We start from the raw sequence: 18,948 nt of genomic DNA on the forward strand, positions 1-18,948 counted from the left end.
CTGGCGTAAGATAAAGGTTAAATAGAATATCATCCTGTTACACAAATAGAGTCCGATGAAGTCATTGAGCTTTTGCAGCCACACGACAATGAGCACATGATACGATTAAGTGACGTTTTATTTCTTTCCATGTACTGTGGATACCTAAAAACTTTGTGCTAAGTCTAAGCTGAAAGTGTATCTGTGGTCTTTAAACAGCCGTTGGTTGCCAAGTAAACCTTCAAGTCATCTGAAGTATTTAGTGTGTTCCCAGAATGACACATAAGTGTCAACTAGGGTTGCATACACTGGTCATACCAACATAGAGGAGAAAGGGACTCTGCACAAATCTATGACAAATTATCACCTATCAGCAGTGCAAACAAAAAGATATTTTCACACACACACACAAACATACCCGATGACAATCACAACCAGAGCCAGGAGCCCAAAATTTGTCATGCGTCCATGCACAAAATGACTAAAAATGCATCTTGAAAACATGAAACTTGATAGTCAAGAAGTAAGATACATTCTCCAGAAAGTGTACTTTATGTCTCTTGCTTTAAGGCTTTACAGGTGCCTGATGTTTGGGCATGCCAGTCTTTTTGACGAGCACTTCAGAGTGCCTGGGAGAATAGTGTGGAAAATTTGCAGAATTCCATGGACGAGTGTCAGATGAGGTGGAATGTCTCTGATGTATGCGAGTGGACCAGCTCCTCTGGAAGTTACATCGTCCCTCTGCTGCGTTCTCTAGATGGAGAACATGACCAACATCTCGCTATGCATACATCACACATAGTATGAATAACTAGTGGCAGGTTATTGGCATGCTAATGAATTGAACATGCTCTTAAATAGCGATGGATATAGTTGACATGCAACACTGTGGTTCTCACTTTGACCTCGTCTTGCATCACTGTTTTGATTCAGTGATTTTACAGCATAGCACTGCAATATAACAATGGACAGTGTTGCATACGGCATCAGTAGAGTATCAACAGGGGATGTCCATTTCTAAAACAAATGAATTAATAGACTGAAAAAGCGTGAATCCACTTTTCAAACTGATCAGTCTTGACATTGTTGGGGCACTAATCCCACTTCAGTCCATTACCCTCACAGAATGTTGTGCATTATGACAGACTAGATCCATATACACGTAGGGTAATGCAGGACAGCAATAGAGACAGGGAGAAAGAGAGTGATGCAATGCTGGAAAGCTCCCTGTTACACCAGCGTGATCAACAGCTGCAGCTGACAGAAGGGAAGGGAGGCCACTATTAGTATTAATGGCCATGACTAAATTTCTCTCTGTGTCTCTGTCTCTCTTTCTGTCTCTGCCTCTCCCTCACTTGTCTTCCCTAGTGATACACACACCTTTTCTCTATTCAATCATCGCCCTGTGTTCCCCCTGGAACAGCCCCCCCCCCCGTCAATTCAGTGTGTGTGTGTGTCTGTGTCTGTGTGTCTGTGTGCGTGTGTACCACTGCATGTGAACATACACGCTGCAACAGTTGTCACTGACCAAACTAGGAAGAGATCTAGAGAGACAACCAGCTTGCATAAATATGGCAGAGATCTTAAAGTCCATAACTAAATTAGTCGGTAGATTTTGTCAATGATACTGGACTGTGCATGCTAAAATCTTTGCATGTACTGCAAAGAACAGTATGTGCAAGCATCTACAGTTGCTGCTGCTGCTGCTGTGTGTGTGTGTGTGTGTGTGTGTGCGTGTGTGTGTGTGTGTGTGTGTGTGTGTGTGTGTGTGTGTGTGTGTGTGTGTGTGTGTGTGTGTGTGTGTGTGTGTGTGTGTGTGTGTGTGTGTGTGTGTGTGCAAGTGTGCGTGAAGGTGTCTGTGTGTCTACATTTATGTGTATATGCTGAAAATAAACACAGGTTACATCACTCCTTGTGACCCTGCAGCACATCTAGGCCCCGCCTCTCTTAAAAGAGGTCTGACCAAGCAAAGTCTCTCATTGGCTGAGATGTTGCAGGGCCTGGTGAGGTGGTAATGGCAACCTGGTTTTATTTAGACAACTATTCATATTGCAACACCACCATTAATAGTTTATACTCTATGCTACAAATACCCAGAGAACATTAAAGGGGACATATGTTCATTTTCAGGTTCATACTAATTTGTATCTAAATCTAAACGGATTTGGGGTTTTTACTAAGACATGCTTACAAAAACACATCGTTTTTCTTAAACAGTCTGCTATGATTGGTCAGTGTTTTCAGGTCTTCTGCATCTGCACTTTCTGCGTCTCTGCACTGTCATTGCAGCTGGGTAATGACTGAAACAGCACTGTAGCAGCACTTTCTACCTACAGTATGGTATAGCTGTGACATCACAACCGTGCCAAGTCGTTTGAAGGCACAGTTTATGAAAACGGGCTGTGGGCATTTATCTGTTTTCAAAGTATTTATAAAGCAGCTCGACCTGCTTTGTAATTGAAAAAAGACATACAAATCTTTTAACAAAATCGGACATTTAAAGAAATAAGTGCATACATGTACTTTTATCAACCCTTTAAATTACCATTAAAACACAAAACAATTAAATGTATGTAAATACAAATCAGGATAATACAATCTGTATGGTAGTGGTCTGTAAAATGGGGCTTGTTGAGAACCTGAAACCACATAAGCTACCTCCTGAAACAACAAGGCCTTTATTAAGGTCTGTAAATGACCCAGTCTGGCTTGGTCCCAAGGGGGTCGGACCTCAGGATTCCACTGTTGTTTATGTGCCTCAATGTGTATGTGTGTGTGTGTACGTGTGTATATGTCCAAGACAGAGATGTACAGCTGCCCCGTTGTCCAGTTCCACTCAAACTCATCTCAGCTGTTCAAAATCATCAGCGAGTGTCATCGGAAACACAGACACACTCACACACACAAAGGGCCACATATGGATAGGTCTGGCTCATTCATCCTTCTACACAAATGTTGGTGATAAATCTTCTGTGATAGAATGTGCATGTGTGAGGCTATTTTCTTCCTAAAACAACTCCCTCATTGTGTCCACGCAGACCACCAGGACCCAGGACACCAGAGCTTCAAGTCTAGAAGTCAGTTAAATATAAATAAAGAATTTTAAGGATCATATTTGTTTTAGCCCATTCATTAGAAATCATGTACACTTGCTGTCAACATTTTTCCTCAGCCTACATAGGCCTAAGTTCTCACAAGGGTTCCATGCATTTTACCATCTTCTAGAGTCATCAGGTCTGGCTCTTGGCAGCACTGTTTGAAAATCAACCTGTAGGGAGGTGAAGCCTGAGTAGGATCACACAGAAAACATTGTGTTGCTTTAATAATACCAATGCTTCTGTTTTTTATTGTGAAAAAGATATCATCTGGGATTTTGGATACTGAAAAACATTGTGATTGGTTGATCTTTTCCTGGTCTTAAGTGTTACATTTAGTTTATTACCAAAATACCTCAAATCATTCCCCATCCCCATCTCATATCAATTATCAGGAGCAGCGTAGTATTCTGATGTTTGAGTGTCAATATCACAGCCCGAATTGATTGTTTTATGATATCATGTGAATTGATTGTCCTGTAATTGCATTGCTTTTCTCAAGCAAATTTAAGTAATTTAAGATTTTAAATCCATGCAAGTTGATTTTCATGCCAATCCGAAAGTAACCGTGGCGTAGAGGGTATTAACAAGCTTTTCATAAATCTCAAACTTTGAAAAGAGGTCAGCGGTATTATATGTGGTTTGCAGTTAATTGGCGTAAAAATGCAAAAACACTGGGTTGGTTCTGCTATTACTGTGTTCTGTTGGTCATGATTCCTGTGTGGTAGCTTCAGCAGATGCAAGCTGTCTTAGAAAATGTCAAATCAACGGATCCTATTAGGGAAGCAGTTTACACACAGAGAGAGTTTGTGCACAGGTAAATACACTGAGTGTTGACTCTTTATTAAAAGCTAACCTTCTAAAACAGACAGAATGTGAATTAACAGCATCCTCGCAGAGGCTGACAAGTGCTACATTCCTAACATCCTATTACCGAGAGTACCCTGCTGCCACACTGCCACTGGGTCACCAGAGTTATGTACACACAAACACAAATTCACACACTTTGCAAACAAACACACACAGATATAAAGCCAAAGGAACACATAGAAATGCATGAAAGATGCACACAGAAACATTGATCTGGACATGTGGGATTGTCACCTTCCTGCCTGACATTCCTGCAACAGTGTTCTAGAGGGGACTGGAGTTAGAGGGCACTATGGGCAGCGGGTGGAGGGAAAGAGATGCGGAGGGTGGACGAGAGGGCAGAATCACAAATTTGGCATGTCACATGGTCAAACAGAGATGATTTACGACTGATCGGGTTCCACATCGGCAGCATGGTGTTGTGGCTTCAGAATGCCAGGTATGGGAGTGAGATCAGTCTCCGGCTTTAGGCTATACACCCTTTCTGGCAACTGCAGACAGTATGACTGGCTGAAGATGGTAGTGCTATTGGTGTCTGCCGTGGCGAACATGGCCCCTCACTGTCCATTCTTTTACATCTTCCCGGATGTATAGATTTACATACCTCTGAAACACGCAGACGTAGCAAAATAGGTGCGAGCGCATGCAGGAAGACATGCAGAAAGCTGATACAGGATTGGAGTGAAGGCAAGAAGACAAAAGGAGTGTAGTGTGAAATTCATTTAAACAAAGGAGAAACATGAAACTGTTAAAAAAAAATACACCCTCTCTTTTCTTTCTCTCTCTGCAGTCAGGAGTTATGATTTACTCACCGGTGACATCATGGAGTCCACAGCTATTTTTATTGGCTGGTAAATGGCCAGCTCTTCCCCATGCTATGCCACCTGTCCAATCCGCACCAGTCAACAAGCCCCTGGGAAAAAAAAAAAAGTCAAGCACCCAAAAATGATTGAGAGTTGAAAGGCGGAATATGATACATGCATGCCATGCTACTGTCCTAGACATGTTTCACAAGTCAAATATCTTGTCACTGCTACTGGTTTGCAATCCTTGTTTGTCTGTCTGTGTTAGTCACACTGAGTTTCCTAATTATACACACCAGCTCTTCAGTGTTATGTCTGTTTGTTTCACTCAGCATACATGCCGTTAAATTTTGCATATGAATTTGAAATCGAATTCCCTCTGTTTAGTGGCCCCTCATGTTCTGTGGCCATAGTTCTCGTGCATGCGTGCGTGCGAGAGGCTGTTTGTATGACTCCAAGTGTGCAGTTATTCCTGGCCATGCGTTGTCTGTTCTGAGGTGCAATTTAGTCACATGCCATCTGACCAACCCTTGGCCCTGAAAAATGATAAGTACAGTAGGGGGGTCATCACGTAACCCCGCTGCCCTGCATGATGTCAACTTTAAGCAAAAGCAGGTTGCGCTATGACCTGATACTAAAGATGAGGAATGACTGTGGATAATAACACATTTAGGCCTATGAGATGAGTGTTTAAAAGAAAAGCAAACCTAAGACTTTGTTGCATTGTTGCCTGTTTACAGAACCATACAAAGGTATCAATATTGTAAAAAATGAATGACTGAGAGACTAATGTATTCTTTTTTGATGTAAGGATGCTTCTATGGGCAGGTATGGCTTGGTGCATTTAAAAAGGATGCTTCACAAACTGACACAATAATATATAGAGATACACTTCCAATTAGTGTCTGTGAATTGTCTGAGCTTGGATGGACACCAACAAGAGCACTTCTCATGCATACGAATGGCCTGTAAACCAAAAATTTAACACCAAGGATCGGCTGATGAATGCATATGTGAATGAGTAGAAATCCTTTCAGTGTGATTCATAGAAAGAAAAATAGAGGAGCGGTCATGAATGGCCATGTGTGATAATTGAACAGCACACAAAGCCACTCTTGACCCTACTGCCTTACTTACAGTGTAAAGCACACATTCAAGACAGTGACTAGGAGTCCACCTTGTGGTTGGAGCAGGAAATGGAAAATGGTCCTGGAAAAGAGATTTTTTTTCCTCTGAACTAACACTAGTGGGTGCTAAAGGAAACAAATGGAAGCAGGTCAAAATACTGTCTTAGCTGCTCTTTGTCTAATGGTAAATATCTTCATATTGTGGTATAATCAATATTGTTTTATATACCGCAAGACATTATCAGTCAATAGCCTAAATTCAGTCTGTAGATGCAATAAATAGGAATCTAGACACTCTTACATAGATCTGCCAGATTAAATAGAAGCGTAATAACAAACACTTATTCAGAATCAGAATCAGAATCAGAAAACCTTAAATGTCCCGCAGACGGGGAAATTGTTTTGTCACAGCAGCAACAGAATATTACAAAATAAGATAAAAAATAGCAAAAATAAGCAATAAAGTTAAATTTAAAAGGGAAGAAATGGAAATAGACATATATACATATTCACATGATATAGTGCAGTTGTTCTTGTTTTGTTTGTTTGTAATAATGTAATATGGAGTGAATAAATATGATTAAATATGTCCAAATAGTGCAAAAAACAGAAGTGCCCATAGTACAGGCATATTGCACAGTGCAGGGGACAGGATGAGGACAATAGTCTATTGGGAGCAGTGCTGATTGTAAAGTCATAGTCCACTGAACTGTTTTTAGAGCATTTGTGAATTTAAAAAGTATAAAGTAAAAGCATACGTATTGTATCTTCATAAAGAAAGCATTCATTTTAATCCATAATCAATAGGTCTAATTTAAATGTACTGAGAAGAGGCAGATGCAAATTGAAAGAGAACAGCAGCCAATTTGGGAATTAATTTGTCAAAGTTTGGAGCAGCGTGCTTGTGTCCTTTAAAGTTAAGACGTTTAGTGATGACCATTGGCTCCCTGTCATCATAGTGCTTCTGGAAAATATTACATTCAAAACTGTAACAACTAACAAGAATACAATCGAGTGTAATTTGAGGATGTATATTTCTACCCCATAAATTACCTTGCTGTTGTGGAGTAGGCCGAATGTGATTCCAGCTATTTGTATCACGACCCCTAGTGGGGGACCCACCCTCCAGCTTTGGATCTGCTTGAGGACACCAACAAAAGAAACCACAGAGGGAATCAGAAACCTTTATGGTGAAGAGTCTGTTGGGTTAGGCTATTTAATATTGTGCGTTGCCCCCATAGGGATCTTTTAAAATTTAAGTACAGGGTGACGTTTATGATGTACCTATCGTGCCTTCTTGCAATTTTATTAGGCTTGTTATTATAATTATTTATATTATTTAAGCTTGTATAACCAAAAGGGTGTAGGTTACAGCCAAGGCTTATATACCCCTACCCCTTTTACCTTTAAAATGAATACAAAATGCAAAAGCATCAGATCACAGACATTTGAAACTAATCAGTTTATCACTTAAATTTCTGATCACAACAAAACAAAGCACAGCGCATAACCCAAAATAGTACAAAAACATTCCACTTAATTTTCCGTACTGTAACGAGTCATTCTCATAAGGTCTTTTAAAGCTGACTAGAGTACAGCATAATTTAATACTTTCAGGACAATTATTCCAGATGTTAACCCCTCTAACAGAAAGACAGTGTGTTTTTTACAGCAGTTTGATTCTTTGGTTTGTCAAACAATAGGGGTCTTCTCAGGTTAAACACTTCATTTTAAACAGATTCTGGATATCTTGCGGAAGAAGTTTTTGCTTTGTACATGGTTTGTATTGTAATGTAATCAACTAAGTCCCAGGATTTCAAAGTGTTTAAGCCACTAAATAGTGGGTTGGTTGGCTCACGGAAAGGTTTATTACGGATGACTCTTATTGCCATGCAATAAAAAAAAATAACAGAATTACGGGGTCATTGTCAAACCCATCGAAACTATTTTTAAATATTAATCCAGACTAAATATATTTTCTTATGGAAAAGCAATACCTTCATTCTGTACCCCTCAAAACACCCCGTGGGTGTTTTATTTATTTTTTTAAATATAGCTTCTAAGACAGATTCAACATATTAAACCTTTAAATGTGGAATTGATTTACTTCAGCTACTTGTTAATACCAAAATGTTAATTTTAAATCGAAATATTTAGATTTAACATTTTACATTTAGCATTTGGATTTAACATGAACTTTATATTTCTACAAGAAATGTAAAGTTCCCAAATATTTGCTCAAAAGTTAATTTTAAAACTTTTTTAACCCTAGAACACCAGTGCAAATAAGTGTACGTGATTTTCATTATGCTGCGTTTATCTGAGTGTCATGGGTATAGCGTCAGCATCGTCTTTGACATCTTTGACGGGTGTTTTCCTAATCCAAAACACACTTTTTCCTACAGGCACATGTTGGGTGATTTTCACCCAGCAATAGTGATAGAAGGTAAAGTAGCTTTTGGGTGGATTGTGTTATGTGTGTGCCAAGGACACTGAGCCTTTACCAGGAATGGGTGGACCAAAAAAACAAGTTTCCATCTTGATTTTTTTGTTTAGGAATCTTTTGTTCCCAACGTCCTAATTTTCCATTCATTTTGGAGCATTATTATATGGTCCACTGATGCTTTTCTTTCATTTTGTTCAACATGACAGTGTAAAATAAAAGAAAACTACTTAAATCTGTCATATATTGTATTGTTTTGATATATGTTGATGACAAGTACTCTTTATTGGGTGTATTATCTCGTGTAAAAATCACCCGGCGTTATAATGGTGAATTTGAGCGATAGAGCTCTAGGATTAAACGTTGTTTGTTGCAAAATGTGGCGAAATGTTGCTGTTTAGTTCAGCGTGCACCACTTTACCAATCAGCGGCCGTGCCATATACCTCCGCGCCACTGGGGGGCGCGCGTCCGCTGTAAATAAATGCCATCGTGGGTTTGACGAGGGCCGCCCAGCCATGTTGAGAAGTCTGTCAAGCAAACTGCAGCCCGCCATTGTGTAGAAACCAGGCTCTAAAGGGAGATAGGGGTTGCTTGGGTGAAATTCTTCAATAGCTAGACCAATTCTGCACCCAGCCGCTTTATTTAGGAGTAAAATACAGTTACACAGGCTCCGGGGGGGAAAGACATGTCAGCCAGCAGCCTTCTTGAACAGGTAAAGAGAGGTTTTTTCTGACCATTTTTACGAGGGCCATTTCTCAGCATCGCGACGGGCTAGTAGCGAGGATAGCTTAGCACAGAGGCAGCGGCTGTGGCTCAGTAGTGCAGTAGGCCTGACCACCTGCTAAAAGGAAACTGACTGCTGCTGAACAAATATCTCTTCATCTATTTTTCCCCTTCCTCTCTTCTCATAAATCAAACCTTCATGAATCACCTGGACCCAATCCAGAGACCGAAAGGCCAAGCTAATAAAGGTAAGAACAGATATTGTCTTACATTTATCGACTCGGGGTTGTTGCGTGAATGCGGATCTTTTTTTTCTTCTTTTTCTTTACGTGCGGTGCGCTTTGAAAAATCTTACGTGCGCGGATGTATATGTTTCAGATAGCTACTGTGCAAATGGGGCATGTCTGTTTTTAAGTTGTACATAATTTTACGCTGTGTTTCATAAGCGTGTTTTCAGGCCTTTAACTCTTAACATCCCTGAAATGGCAATAAGGTTTCCACAGTTAGCATTAGCTCACGTTAAATGGCAACATGATACACAGCAGCATCCTTTTCCTGGTTGAACTCGCGGCGCTATTTTATTATCATTGCACTGACATGTGCGAGAATACACTCTTTAGGATGCAGTGTCTCCTTTTTATATTTGATGTGAGACATGTTTGCAGTGTTAAAAGCTAAGTTACAGGTGCCATTCTGTCGGCTAATGTTAGCCAAGTCCGTCATGTTGAAAGGACTCTTGGCGCTCGTTAACATGGAGACGCTGCGCACTGCACGCAGCTAACCACACACAGCTTAGCGTGCTAATGTTAGCTGGTTGCTAAGTTAACCAACATGACACGTCTTCCGACATGCTTTTTCCTGGGTCCAAATGGGCCTTGTGCTTTACCGTCATCATGCTGTTCAGACTGTAATGTAAGTTATCATGCATTTAACGCCCTGTGTTATGATTTAACTTCCATGTCCCGAAAAGATTCCCAGCACAGTAACCTCAGCTGAACACTGATGGAAACTTGTGAAAACAATCCTCACAACACTGGTCCACCTGCACACGAGTTGAATCTGCCCTGGGAATATAACTAAAGTGTTTCCTGTGTAACCGGTGTCAAGTGCATTCATTCTTCACCGGGGCTGGTTTTCTTTTCTTTATTTTATTTCATTCCACAATACCAAGCCTCAAACTAAACGAAAGCACTTGCGTCTAGTTAGCAATGAAAAACATGTTCTGTAGACTGGTAAGGTGGAAGCCTCAGCTCATCATGCCTACCCTTCTTACATTTAGGCTTGCATAATTTAAAACAGGTCAGTCAAAAGAGAAATTATTGCAAACATAAAACAATTACATGTCCTTACATTGAAAATACATAAACAAGTTGCACATGTTACAGGTTTGCTTAATTGCTGTTCATCGCATATGCAAGGCTATGCTTTGTAACTGGAGCCTGATGAGCAGTTTGTCTTGTCATGCTCACGTTTGTGGCATTTCCTGTGTTTCTAATCAATAATTGCAAGGAGTGGTTTTGTTATGTAACAAGTGCCGGTGATGCTGATCCGAAATGTGAGATAAGATCCCTCACGTGTCTGTAGTCACACAAACCTGTATCCTCTGTTTACATCAGTGTCATTTTCTTTTCAGTGCAAAACGGAGCTGTGACCCAAAAGGATACTTTGAATGACGATGAGTTTGAGCCTTACCTGAATACTCAGGCCAGACAGGTAAGCTTTTATTGACCTGTGTTTGCCAACAGGTGCTGCTTTTCAGTTAACTACTTTTATTAAAAACTACCCTCAACCATCAAACAACTGAAGTACCATCAATTTAGTTTTTGTTCCTGTTTGATTGTACATCCTCTAGTCTATGGCTCTCTAATGATAGAAGTGGAATTCATAGAATCAAACCAACAGGTTTTAACTTCAACCTGGACTTCAGTAGTCGGCTTTTGATTTTAAAGGAACTGTACTCGGAAAAAGTGCTGTTATTGCTTCCACACCGCTCTCATAGATCGTTCCCCTATAAGTGAAATACTGACTGATTTTCCCACCCACATGCCCATGTAGACAGACTGGCTATCCAAACAGATAACAACACACACACAGGTGATTTTATTTTCTGGAGGATGCCATTAGTCTACTTTATTTATACACTGCCTTTTTAATGCTGTGAAGGTTGAGTAAAGCTCCTTTTTTTTTTTTTTTTTTTTTTATAAAGTTTTTTGCATTATTCTCATGGCACTTGCACATACATAGACATAATGGCTTAAACCAGGAGACTATAACAAATGGAGAAAACAAATAAAGACTATCTATAGATGGGACTATTACATAACTATTTGAGAAAAAATAAATGTGTATAAATGTACATAAAATGCATCAACAATTTAAAAAAAAAAAAGGTTTATAGACAACTCGGTGTGTAAACTATACAAACGGTGCAAAGAAATAAATACTGAATGGTTGTACGTAGACTGGATGTAGATGAACAGCCATTTAGGTGCATCAGAAGCCTTTTTCACACTGCCTGTTAGTTGCATGGCTGTTTTGTCTTTATTACGCCCCACCGTCTGTGCCAAAGGTACAATGAGGGACAGATCTGTTGCACCTCTGAGCTGACAGCAGAGGTAGTCACTGTCGCAACAGCGTCAAGCCAATGTCTGTGTAAACTGGATAGCCGGTAGGGTGGTATGACGCACAGTAGTTGACCCACAAGCAGGTCAAAAAGTAATAAAGCAGCATACACAGTAGTGCAAGTTATTAATAACTTACAGAAACACTACCTGCAATAGTCCACCGTCTCTTCCCCTCTCTCACACCCTCACGCTGCAGTCTGTCTGTCCTCCTCTCTACTGCAAATTGTGCGTAATATAATGTGGAAAGTCAGCGGTTTGTGTGTAGGGTACGACTGGTTGACATACAGTGCAGACCGGCTCACTCACACTAGACGTTAACGGCTCTTTTGCGTTCGGCTTTACACTGCTTTTGCTTGGTTCTGTAGGAACAAAAAGTCGCCATTGCGGCGCTGTTGCGGAATCTCTGGGAAAGGGGCTTAAGAAAGAGGAAGCTCAATTCCTAAAATAAGTAGCATAGATCTTGAGTCAACATTAATGATGGCCTCATAGTCCAGGTCAATTTGTAAACGCCTTGATTACTATCTCAGAACGTTCCTCATATTGACATGCTACCATGTTGAAATGTATTTTTGGTTGATATGTTATATTGAGTGGGGTTATCTAGGTTATTATTAAACATTATTATTATTATTATTATTATTATTAAGAAGTTTTATTTGTGGGAATGCTAACATTTCCCAACAAACATATTTACCAGAAGAGTAATATACACACTTGTAGAGTGTTTTGTTAAGGGGACCTTGAGGTTTTTTTGTGTAGTGCGGTGCACATCCCGTGTGCACATCCTTGCTTTTTTTTGTGTTACTGAGAACTATGGGAAGACCTTTATGATGTGCAGAGGGAATAAGTGCCTTTTGTTGATGTTTTAAGTGACCTTAGAATGTATTTCTCCTTGGTAGATGGATTTCCCCTTGTGTGAGTAAAAGATGCACTGTCTGAAGTGGGCTGTAGACGAAAAGAATGGAGCCTGTATTTTCCTCCACTCAGAAGAATGCACCAGACTTGCACTTTTTTCTTGATTTTTAGTTCAGTGCTATGCATTTATAGATCAGGTCAGAGTAGAGAAGGAAGGATGCTAAGAAAGCATCATTATTGTGTGGCGAATCCTTGGTTTATGATAATGACGATACTTCAAAATATTTGCTCATCTTTTGTCTTGGTTTGACTTTTTAGATCTACAAGAACAAGTTATAACATATAAAACAGAAGATAATGTGAACATGTAATGTTAATGTTCTGTTATAAGTTACATTTTTATTATGTTAGTGAAAAGAATAGTTTTTTAAATGTTTTGTACCTCCTTGTCACTAAAACCAAATTCTTTTTTTTTTGCATTTAGAGCAATGCCTATACGGCCATGTCGGACTCGTACATGCCCAGCTACTACAGCCCCTCCATAGGATTTTCCTACTCCTTAAATGAGGCAGCATGGTCCACAGGCGGGGACCCTCCTATGCCTTACCTGGCCTCCTATGGACAGTTGAGCAATGGGGAGCCCCACTACCTCCCGGACGCTATGTTTGGCCAGCCAGGCCCCCTGGGCAGCAACCCTTTCCTGGGCCAGCACGGTTTCAACTTCTTCCCCAGTGGCATCGACTTCTCGGCATGGGGCAATAGCAGCTCTCAGGGACAGTCGGGGACACCGCAGAGCTCTGGCTACAGCAGCAGCTATGCCTATGCTCCCAGCTCACTTGGGGGTGCCATGATCGATGGACAGTCCCCATTTGCACCTGCTGCCAACGAGCCGCTGAACAAGGCACCTGGTATGAACAGCCTTGACCAGGGCATGGCAGGGCTTAAGATCGGCGGTGCTGCTCCTGGTGGTAATGGGGACATGGCTCCTAAGGTGGTTGGCTCTGGCTTACCTGGTGGGGGTCCCCTTGGCCCTGTATCAGCTGTAGGACCTCCCAGCATGCCTCCTGTCTCAATTGCCCCTGCCAAACCCGCCTCCTGGGCAGATATTGCCAGCAAGCCAGCCAAGCCTCAACCCAAGCTGAAAACCAAGGGTGGCATGGCAGGTGCCAATTTGCCTCCTCCGCCCATTAAACACAACATGGACATTGGCACTTGGGACAACAAGGGCACTATGCCTAAAGCAGCCACCCCTCAGCAGGTGCCCCTTATTCCCAGCAACGGGCAGCCGCCCAATCAAGCTTCCCCACAACCCGGAGCTACTGCTGTAGGGAACCCACAAATGCCCCTCAGCAACGGACAGCTGGTAGCCCCTGTTTCCCAGATGGGGCAGCATCAGCTTCCACCCAGTGGGCAACCAGGTATGGCTCAGATGGCCCAGCCTCCTCTCTCCCAGGGTCCTCCAAGCCAACAGCAACCTTCTCAACCTACTCGTTGGGTTCCACCACGGAACCGGGCCAATGGATTTGGGGATGGCAGTGGGGGTGGTACAGGCCAGTCACCTCCCACTTCATCTGGTGTGGGTGTGGTGTCTGGAGTCCCCTCTGAGCCTCACCCAGTCTTAGAGAAGTTGCGCATGGTCAACAATTATAACCCCAAGGACTTTGACTGGAATCCCAAGCAGGGCAGGGTGTTTATCATCAAGAGCTACTCCGAGGATGACATCCACCGCTCCATCAAGTATAACATCTGGTGCAGCACGGAGCATGGCAACAAGAGGCTTGATGCAGCGTACCGCTCATTGGGTGGCAAAGGGCCGCTTTATCTTCTGTTCAGTGTCAATGGGAGTGGTCACTTCTGTGGCGTAGCAGAGATGCGCTCACCCGTGGACTACAACACGTCTGCTGGCGTGTGGTCACAGGACAAGTGGAAGGGTCGTTTTGATGTGCGCTGGATCTTTGTTAAGGACGTTCCCAACAGTCAGCTACGGCACATTCGACTGGAGAACAACGAAAACAAGCCAGTGACCAACTCACGGGACACACAGGAGGTACCACTGGACAAGGCCAGGCAGGTGCTAAAGATCATCGCTGGATATAAACACACCACTTCCATCTTCGATGACTTTTCTCACTACGAGAAGCGTCAGGAGGAGGAAGAGTGTGTGAAAAAGGTAACATTATGAAGCTGGTTTGGATGTATGTTTGCATGTATAAAATTAAATTTTGCATTACAGATTCAGGAGCCTCAAGGATTTCAGATGGATTTAGATATTTGTCAGAATTTACTGTGATTTAATATGCACAGTAGTGTATTTTGTGATCTTCCTCTCGGTTTTGCACTATGGTTGTATGTGTTTTATCACACTCATGTACTACGCTGCTTCAAAATAGTACAGACACAAGAATGGACATCAGAAATGATTTTACTTAGTGACATTCACTCAGAGCTAATATTCTGAAACAGGACATGAGAACATGTCTAAAGAAATGAAATGGTCAGTTTGTATTGTGGTTGTTACATTTTGACAAGTTTCATCAGGGGTATCTGTTGCTATGGTCACAACATAATCCGTTATGCAGCCTCCTGAAGATATGTGAAATGTCTTTTTATGCCTTATGTCTGAACATGCATTTTGGTACTGGGTGAAATCTCTTTAACTTATTTTGTGTTGAACTTTCAGCATCAATATAAGGAACAAAAGTAAAAGAGCAAATGTTTATTCCAGCTCATAATGTAGTGTATATTTGCATTTCTTACACATCCTATAATCTTTTTACCTGAGAGTGACTAATGGCTTTTGTCTACTAACAATTTAATGTAGAGAAGCGTATTTTATTCTGAAGCTGTAGGAAAACAATTTTTTCCAGTGTGTTGATTTTTAGTGGGTTCATGCCAAGAACTGTTTTAGTTGGATCTTTATATTAACTTCGCTGTATTTTTGAGGTATGCTTTAAAAGCATAGTGTACAGTCTGTTAACGATACAAAAAATGTGTTGCTTAAAGGAAACCTTTTTTTTATGCTTAAAGGCCAACATGCTTGAGATCTAGAAACAAATGAGTTTTAAAATATTTAGTTCACATTACAGATTGTTAGAATCACTGTTGCTTTCTTTTTCACACTTAACAACAAGACAGACATCTGTATATAAATAATCTTAACTATAAGTATATGGTTACTGTAAGTATTTGCATTGCAAGTATATAACTCAACTCAGTGTTCTTTTCAGGTATTGATTTAACAAATGTGAGCAGCTGTGATGCACATTGCTTTTTGTGTGTGTACAAAATCTTAAGTCTGACCGGCAGTTTTCCAAAACTAGGGAATGATGTATTTTAAGAGCTGTTCTATCAGCAACACCCAGGCTTCAGAAGTGAATTGTGAAGATGTTATTGACACCATGGGGACAGATACAAGAGATGAGCTGTGTAAATATATGAACTCTTTAACCAGAACACACAACCTGTTATTGCAAATTATTCTTGGCTTTTGTAGATTGTACAATCTATTCATGTGTAATATAAAAAGTGACATAGTTTTAGATCCTGCATGTGAGGTATTTGTATGTAAAGCTTACACGTGTGTAATGTCTGTAGTTGAAGTTGTAATCTATATTAACATTGGTGGTGGTTAATGCACAGTGCCAGACCTTTCAAAACCCTCCAGAGGATTTTGAGAAGACTTTCTGCTGCATGGTTTCAGCTCGACTTTTCTCTACTCAGTATTCCACTGCAGATAGTAGTGTAGGCAGGATCCTAAACTGATAGCCATAGCAACAGCACATGAAATTGCCGTGACATCTTCAACGCAACACATGCTCGTCAATCCAACGGGAACGCCTACAAACCAATGTTTGTCAGTTGTACGCCATAGTTTTGTCTCTTTTTTTAATTTTTTATAAAGTCTTGAAATGGCTGCTATTAGCAGTGGCTATTGAAACATGACGGGCTTATGCAGGAAGCCCTGTGTCGTGCTAGTGACTGTTCTCTCGGAGGAATCTAGTGTTCTAACTACACTTTTTCATATCGGCTCGACTGGAACTTTAACCTAAGTGGCACCAAAAAGCGAGTTGAGTCGCACTGTCCAATGCAGTTGGATTTTTTTTTTTTTGTCAAATTTCTGACATTTATGTATAGTGACTTGACTAGTCTGTTCCAATTTTGCTCAGTTTTCACTCCTCTGTGTGACAGGTGGAGGTCCAAGGCAGTGAGCCATATCCCAGCAACCCAAGCAACAGGAGTCATTACAGGATTCAGGTAACTTGTTTTTGTTCACCACATGCAGAAGCAGTTGTCATGTTTTGATACTTAATAGAAACCGCTTGTAATACTTCAGTCACACTAGGTTTTTGAAGTTCATGAATGTCGGTCACACACGAAGCACCTACAACCTGCATCTGTTACTATATCTGAACCGTCCTTTATACGTAGTTTGGCAAGATTTGCCCTTTTGATAATGGGATATATAGATATAGATAGATAGATGTATCTCATCTTCATCAAAGAATAACCCAGAAGAATTCGTAAGGAACTTAAGTTGGAAATATAAATATTTTGTGTGTAACTTGTGGTCTTCTTATTTGTGTTCTAGGAGCGCCAAGGACGAGTCAAGTAACAGTTGCTCCTTGGGTCAAAAGACTGCAATGGCCCCCCCCCTAAAGCCCTGTCCGCCCCATTACATCATTACATCCAGATCTCTAAGAAATTCTAATAGGGGTGAAGAATTAACTAAGGACAAAAAAACTAAATGAAGACTTTCTTGATTTCTTTTGACTTTAAAGACTTACTTCGAACTTGTAGTAAAAAGAAAAGGAAACGATTATTCATAGGACTACAACTAAATGCATAGCATCCTTAGGTGAAATCTTTTTTGCCCCACCCCATTCCACTACATATGCTTTTCCCTTGTATGCTGCTTCTTCCTTTTTTTTTTTTCTTTTTTTTTTTAATGAAAGGATCATCCTGTTTCTATGGTCCAAGAGCAAGTCTGTAATTCTCACACAAACACACAAATCCAATAGAAGTTTGTAGTGTTGACTTGTAATAGTGTCCCAAAGTCAAGAATGGGCAGTTTGTCTCATTTTCTTTGTAAACTCCCCTCGCCCCCCTCTCTCTTCTGAAGATGCTCACATCCAACCAGGACCCATTGGAGTTTCATCCTCAGTGGATTTTCGTCGTAGACGGGTGTCAACTACGCTCGCTTCAGAATCTGTTTCCTACATGCTTGCCATGGTTTTGTTTGAGAGGACTGCAGATGTTCAGAATGGCCCTCTATTTTGTTTTCGCATGTGTTGGACAGTGTGTGGGGAAGGTAGGGTATGGATGATCTGGAGAGGAAGAGCAGGGGAGAGGGGGTCACGAGTTTGAAAGCAGAAGAAATGTTAAGTTGATGAGCCTTGCTCAGTGTATAATTGTATGGTCTAAAAAAAAATTGGGGCCCTCTGTTAACAGTCTTCATTGGACTTTATTTACGCTGTCTCTTTTTCTCTTGGACAAATTAATTCATCGTTGCTATGGGCTGCTTTATTTTTGTTTTTTCTCCTTCCTCAGTTTTCTAAAGACAGTGATGCGAGTGGCCTTGCCCCCACTCTTTCTATTAATCAGTTCAAAAGTAATAAATGTGGTATATTCAGCAGAACTGGTGTGCATTCCCCTTGTTTGACTGTGTAAAGCAATTTTGTCATACGGTGTGTCTGTGCATTCTTTTCATCTGTTTTCCTTTTCCCAGATGGGTATATGAAAGAATGGATTCTAACTTTCATACTCATCCCGTCCACTCTCCATCCTGACTTCCCAATTTTTCACTTGCATTTCTTACCTCTCTATTTTCCAAACCCACCTTGTCCTACACACATTTCTGACTGCTCAGCCAGACATACTATAATATCACAATCAGCTTCCACCATTTTCAGAATGTCATTGTTGGTGAGTACAAAAAAAAAACGCAAGGTCCTCCAGAACTACTGGCTTTTATTTGTGGCATAATAAAGATGCTCCACAAAGTGGTGTGTGGGTTTTTTCTCATTAGCTTTTTTCCTCTCTCTTCAGTCACATTGGTAGCCTTTACCTAAATACTTGTGTTGTATCATTTTGCCTAAATCAGGTGGAACATAAAACTTGTTTGGATATAAGTTTTTTTTTTTTTTTAAAGAAAAAAACTTTACTATGCTGTATTTTGTTTTGTGGCTTTACCAACTCTCAAATTTGAGTTACTTGTGCGTAAAGGACTGTGTTTAACGGTTATATCTATGCTATAGCATCTAAACATGTTGCACGGGTGAATGTCCAAATGTCCTATCGTGTACCTGCGTGTGTACTAAATCATCTGCAATCCGCCATTTTCTCTCCTCGTCGGTGCGCTTGTACTGAACGTAGCGGCCACAAGAGGGAGACACAGCATTATTTACCGCTGCTCATTTGCTCTCCTGACT

At 40.9% G+C, this 18,948-nt stretch overlaps 1 protein-coding gene across 1 annotated transcript; it reads left to right on the plus strand.

Annotated features, from left to right (window-relative positions):
* Positions 1-8,871: 8,871 nt before the first annotated feature.
* ythdf2 (YTH N6-methyladenosine RNA binding protein F2) lies at positions 8,872-18,444 on the plus strand. Its single transcript, XM_083924698.1, has 5 exons — positions 8,872-9,289; positions 10,675-10,754; positions 13,005-14,690; positions 16,709-16,774; positions 17,109-18,444. The coding sequence occupies exons 1-5, from the start codon at positions 9,241-9,243 to the stop codon at positions 17,130-17,132; spliced, it is 1,905 nt and encodes a 634-aa protein (XP_083780824.1). The 5' UTR covers positions 8,872-9,240; the 3' UTR covers positions 17,133-18,444.
* The last annotated feature ends 504 nt before the right edge of the window (positions 18,445-18,948 follow it).

This window comes from Echiichthys vipera, assembly GCF_963691815.1.
Source record: "Echiichthys vipera genome assembly, chromosome: 12".
NCBI classification, from domain to species: Eukaryota; Metazoa; Chordata; class Actinopteri; order Perciformes; family Trachinidae; genus Echiichthys; species Echiichthys vipera.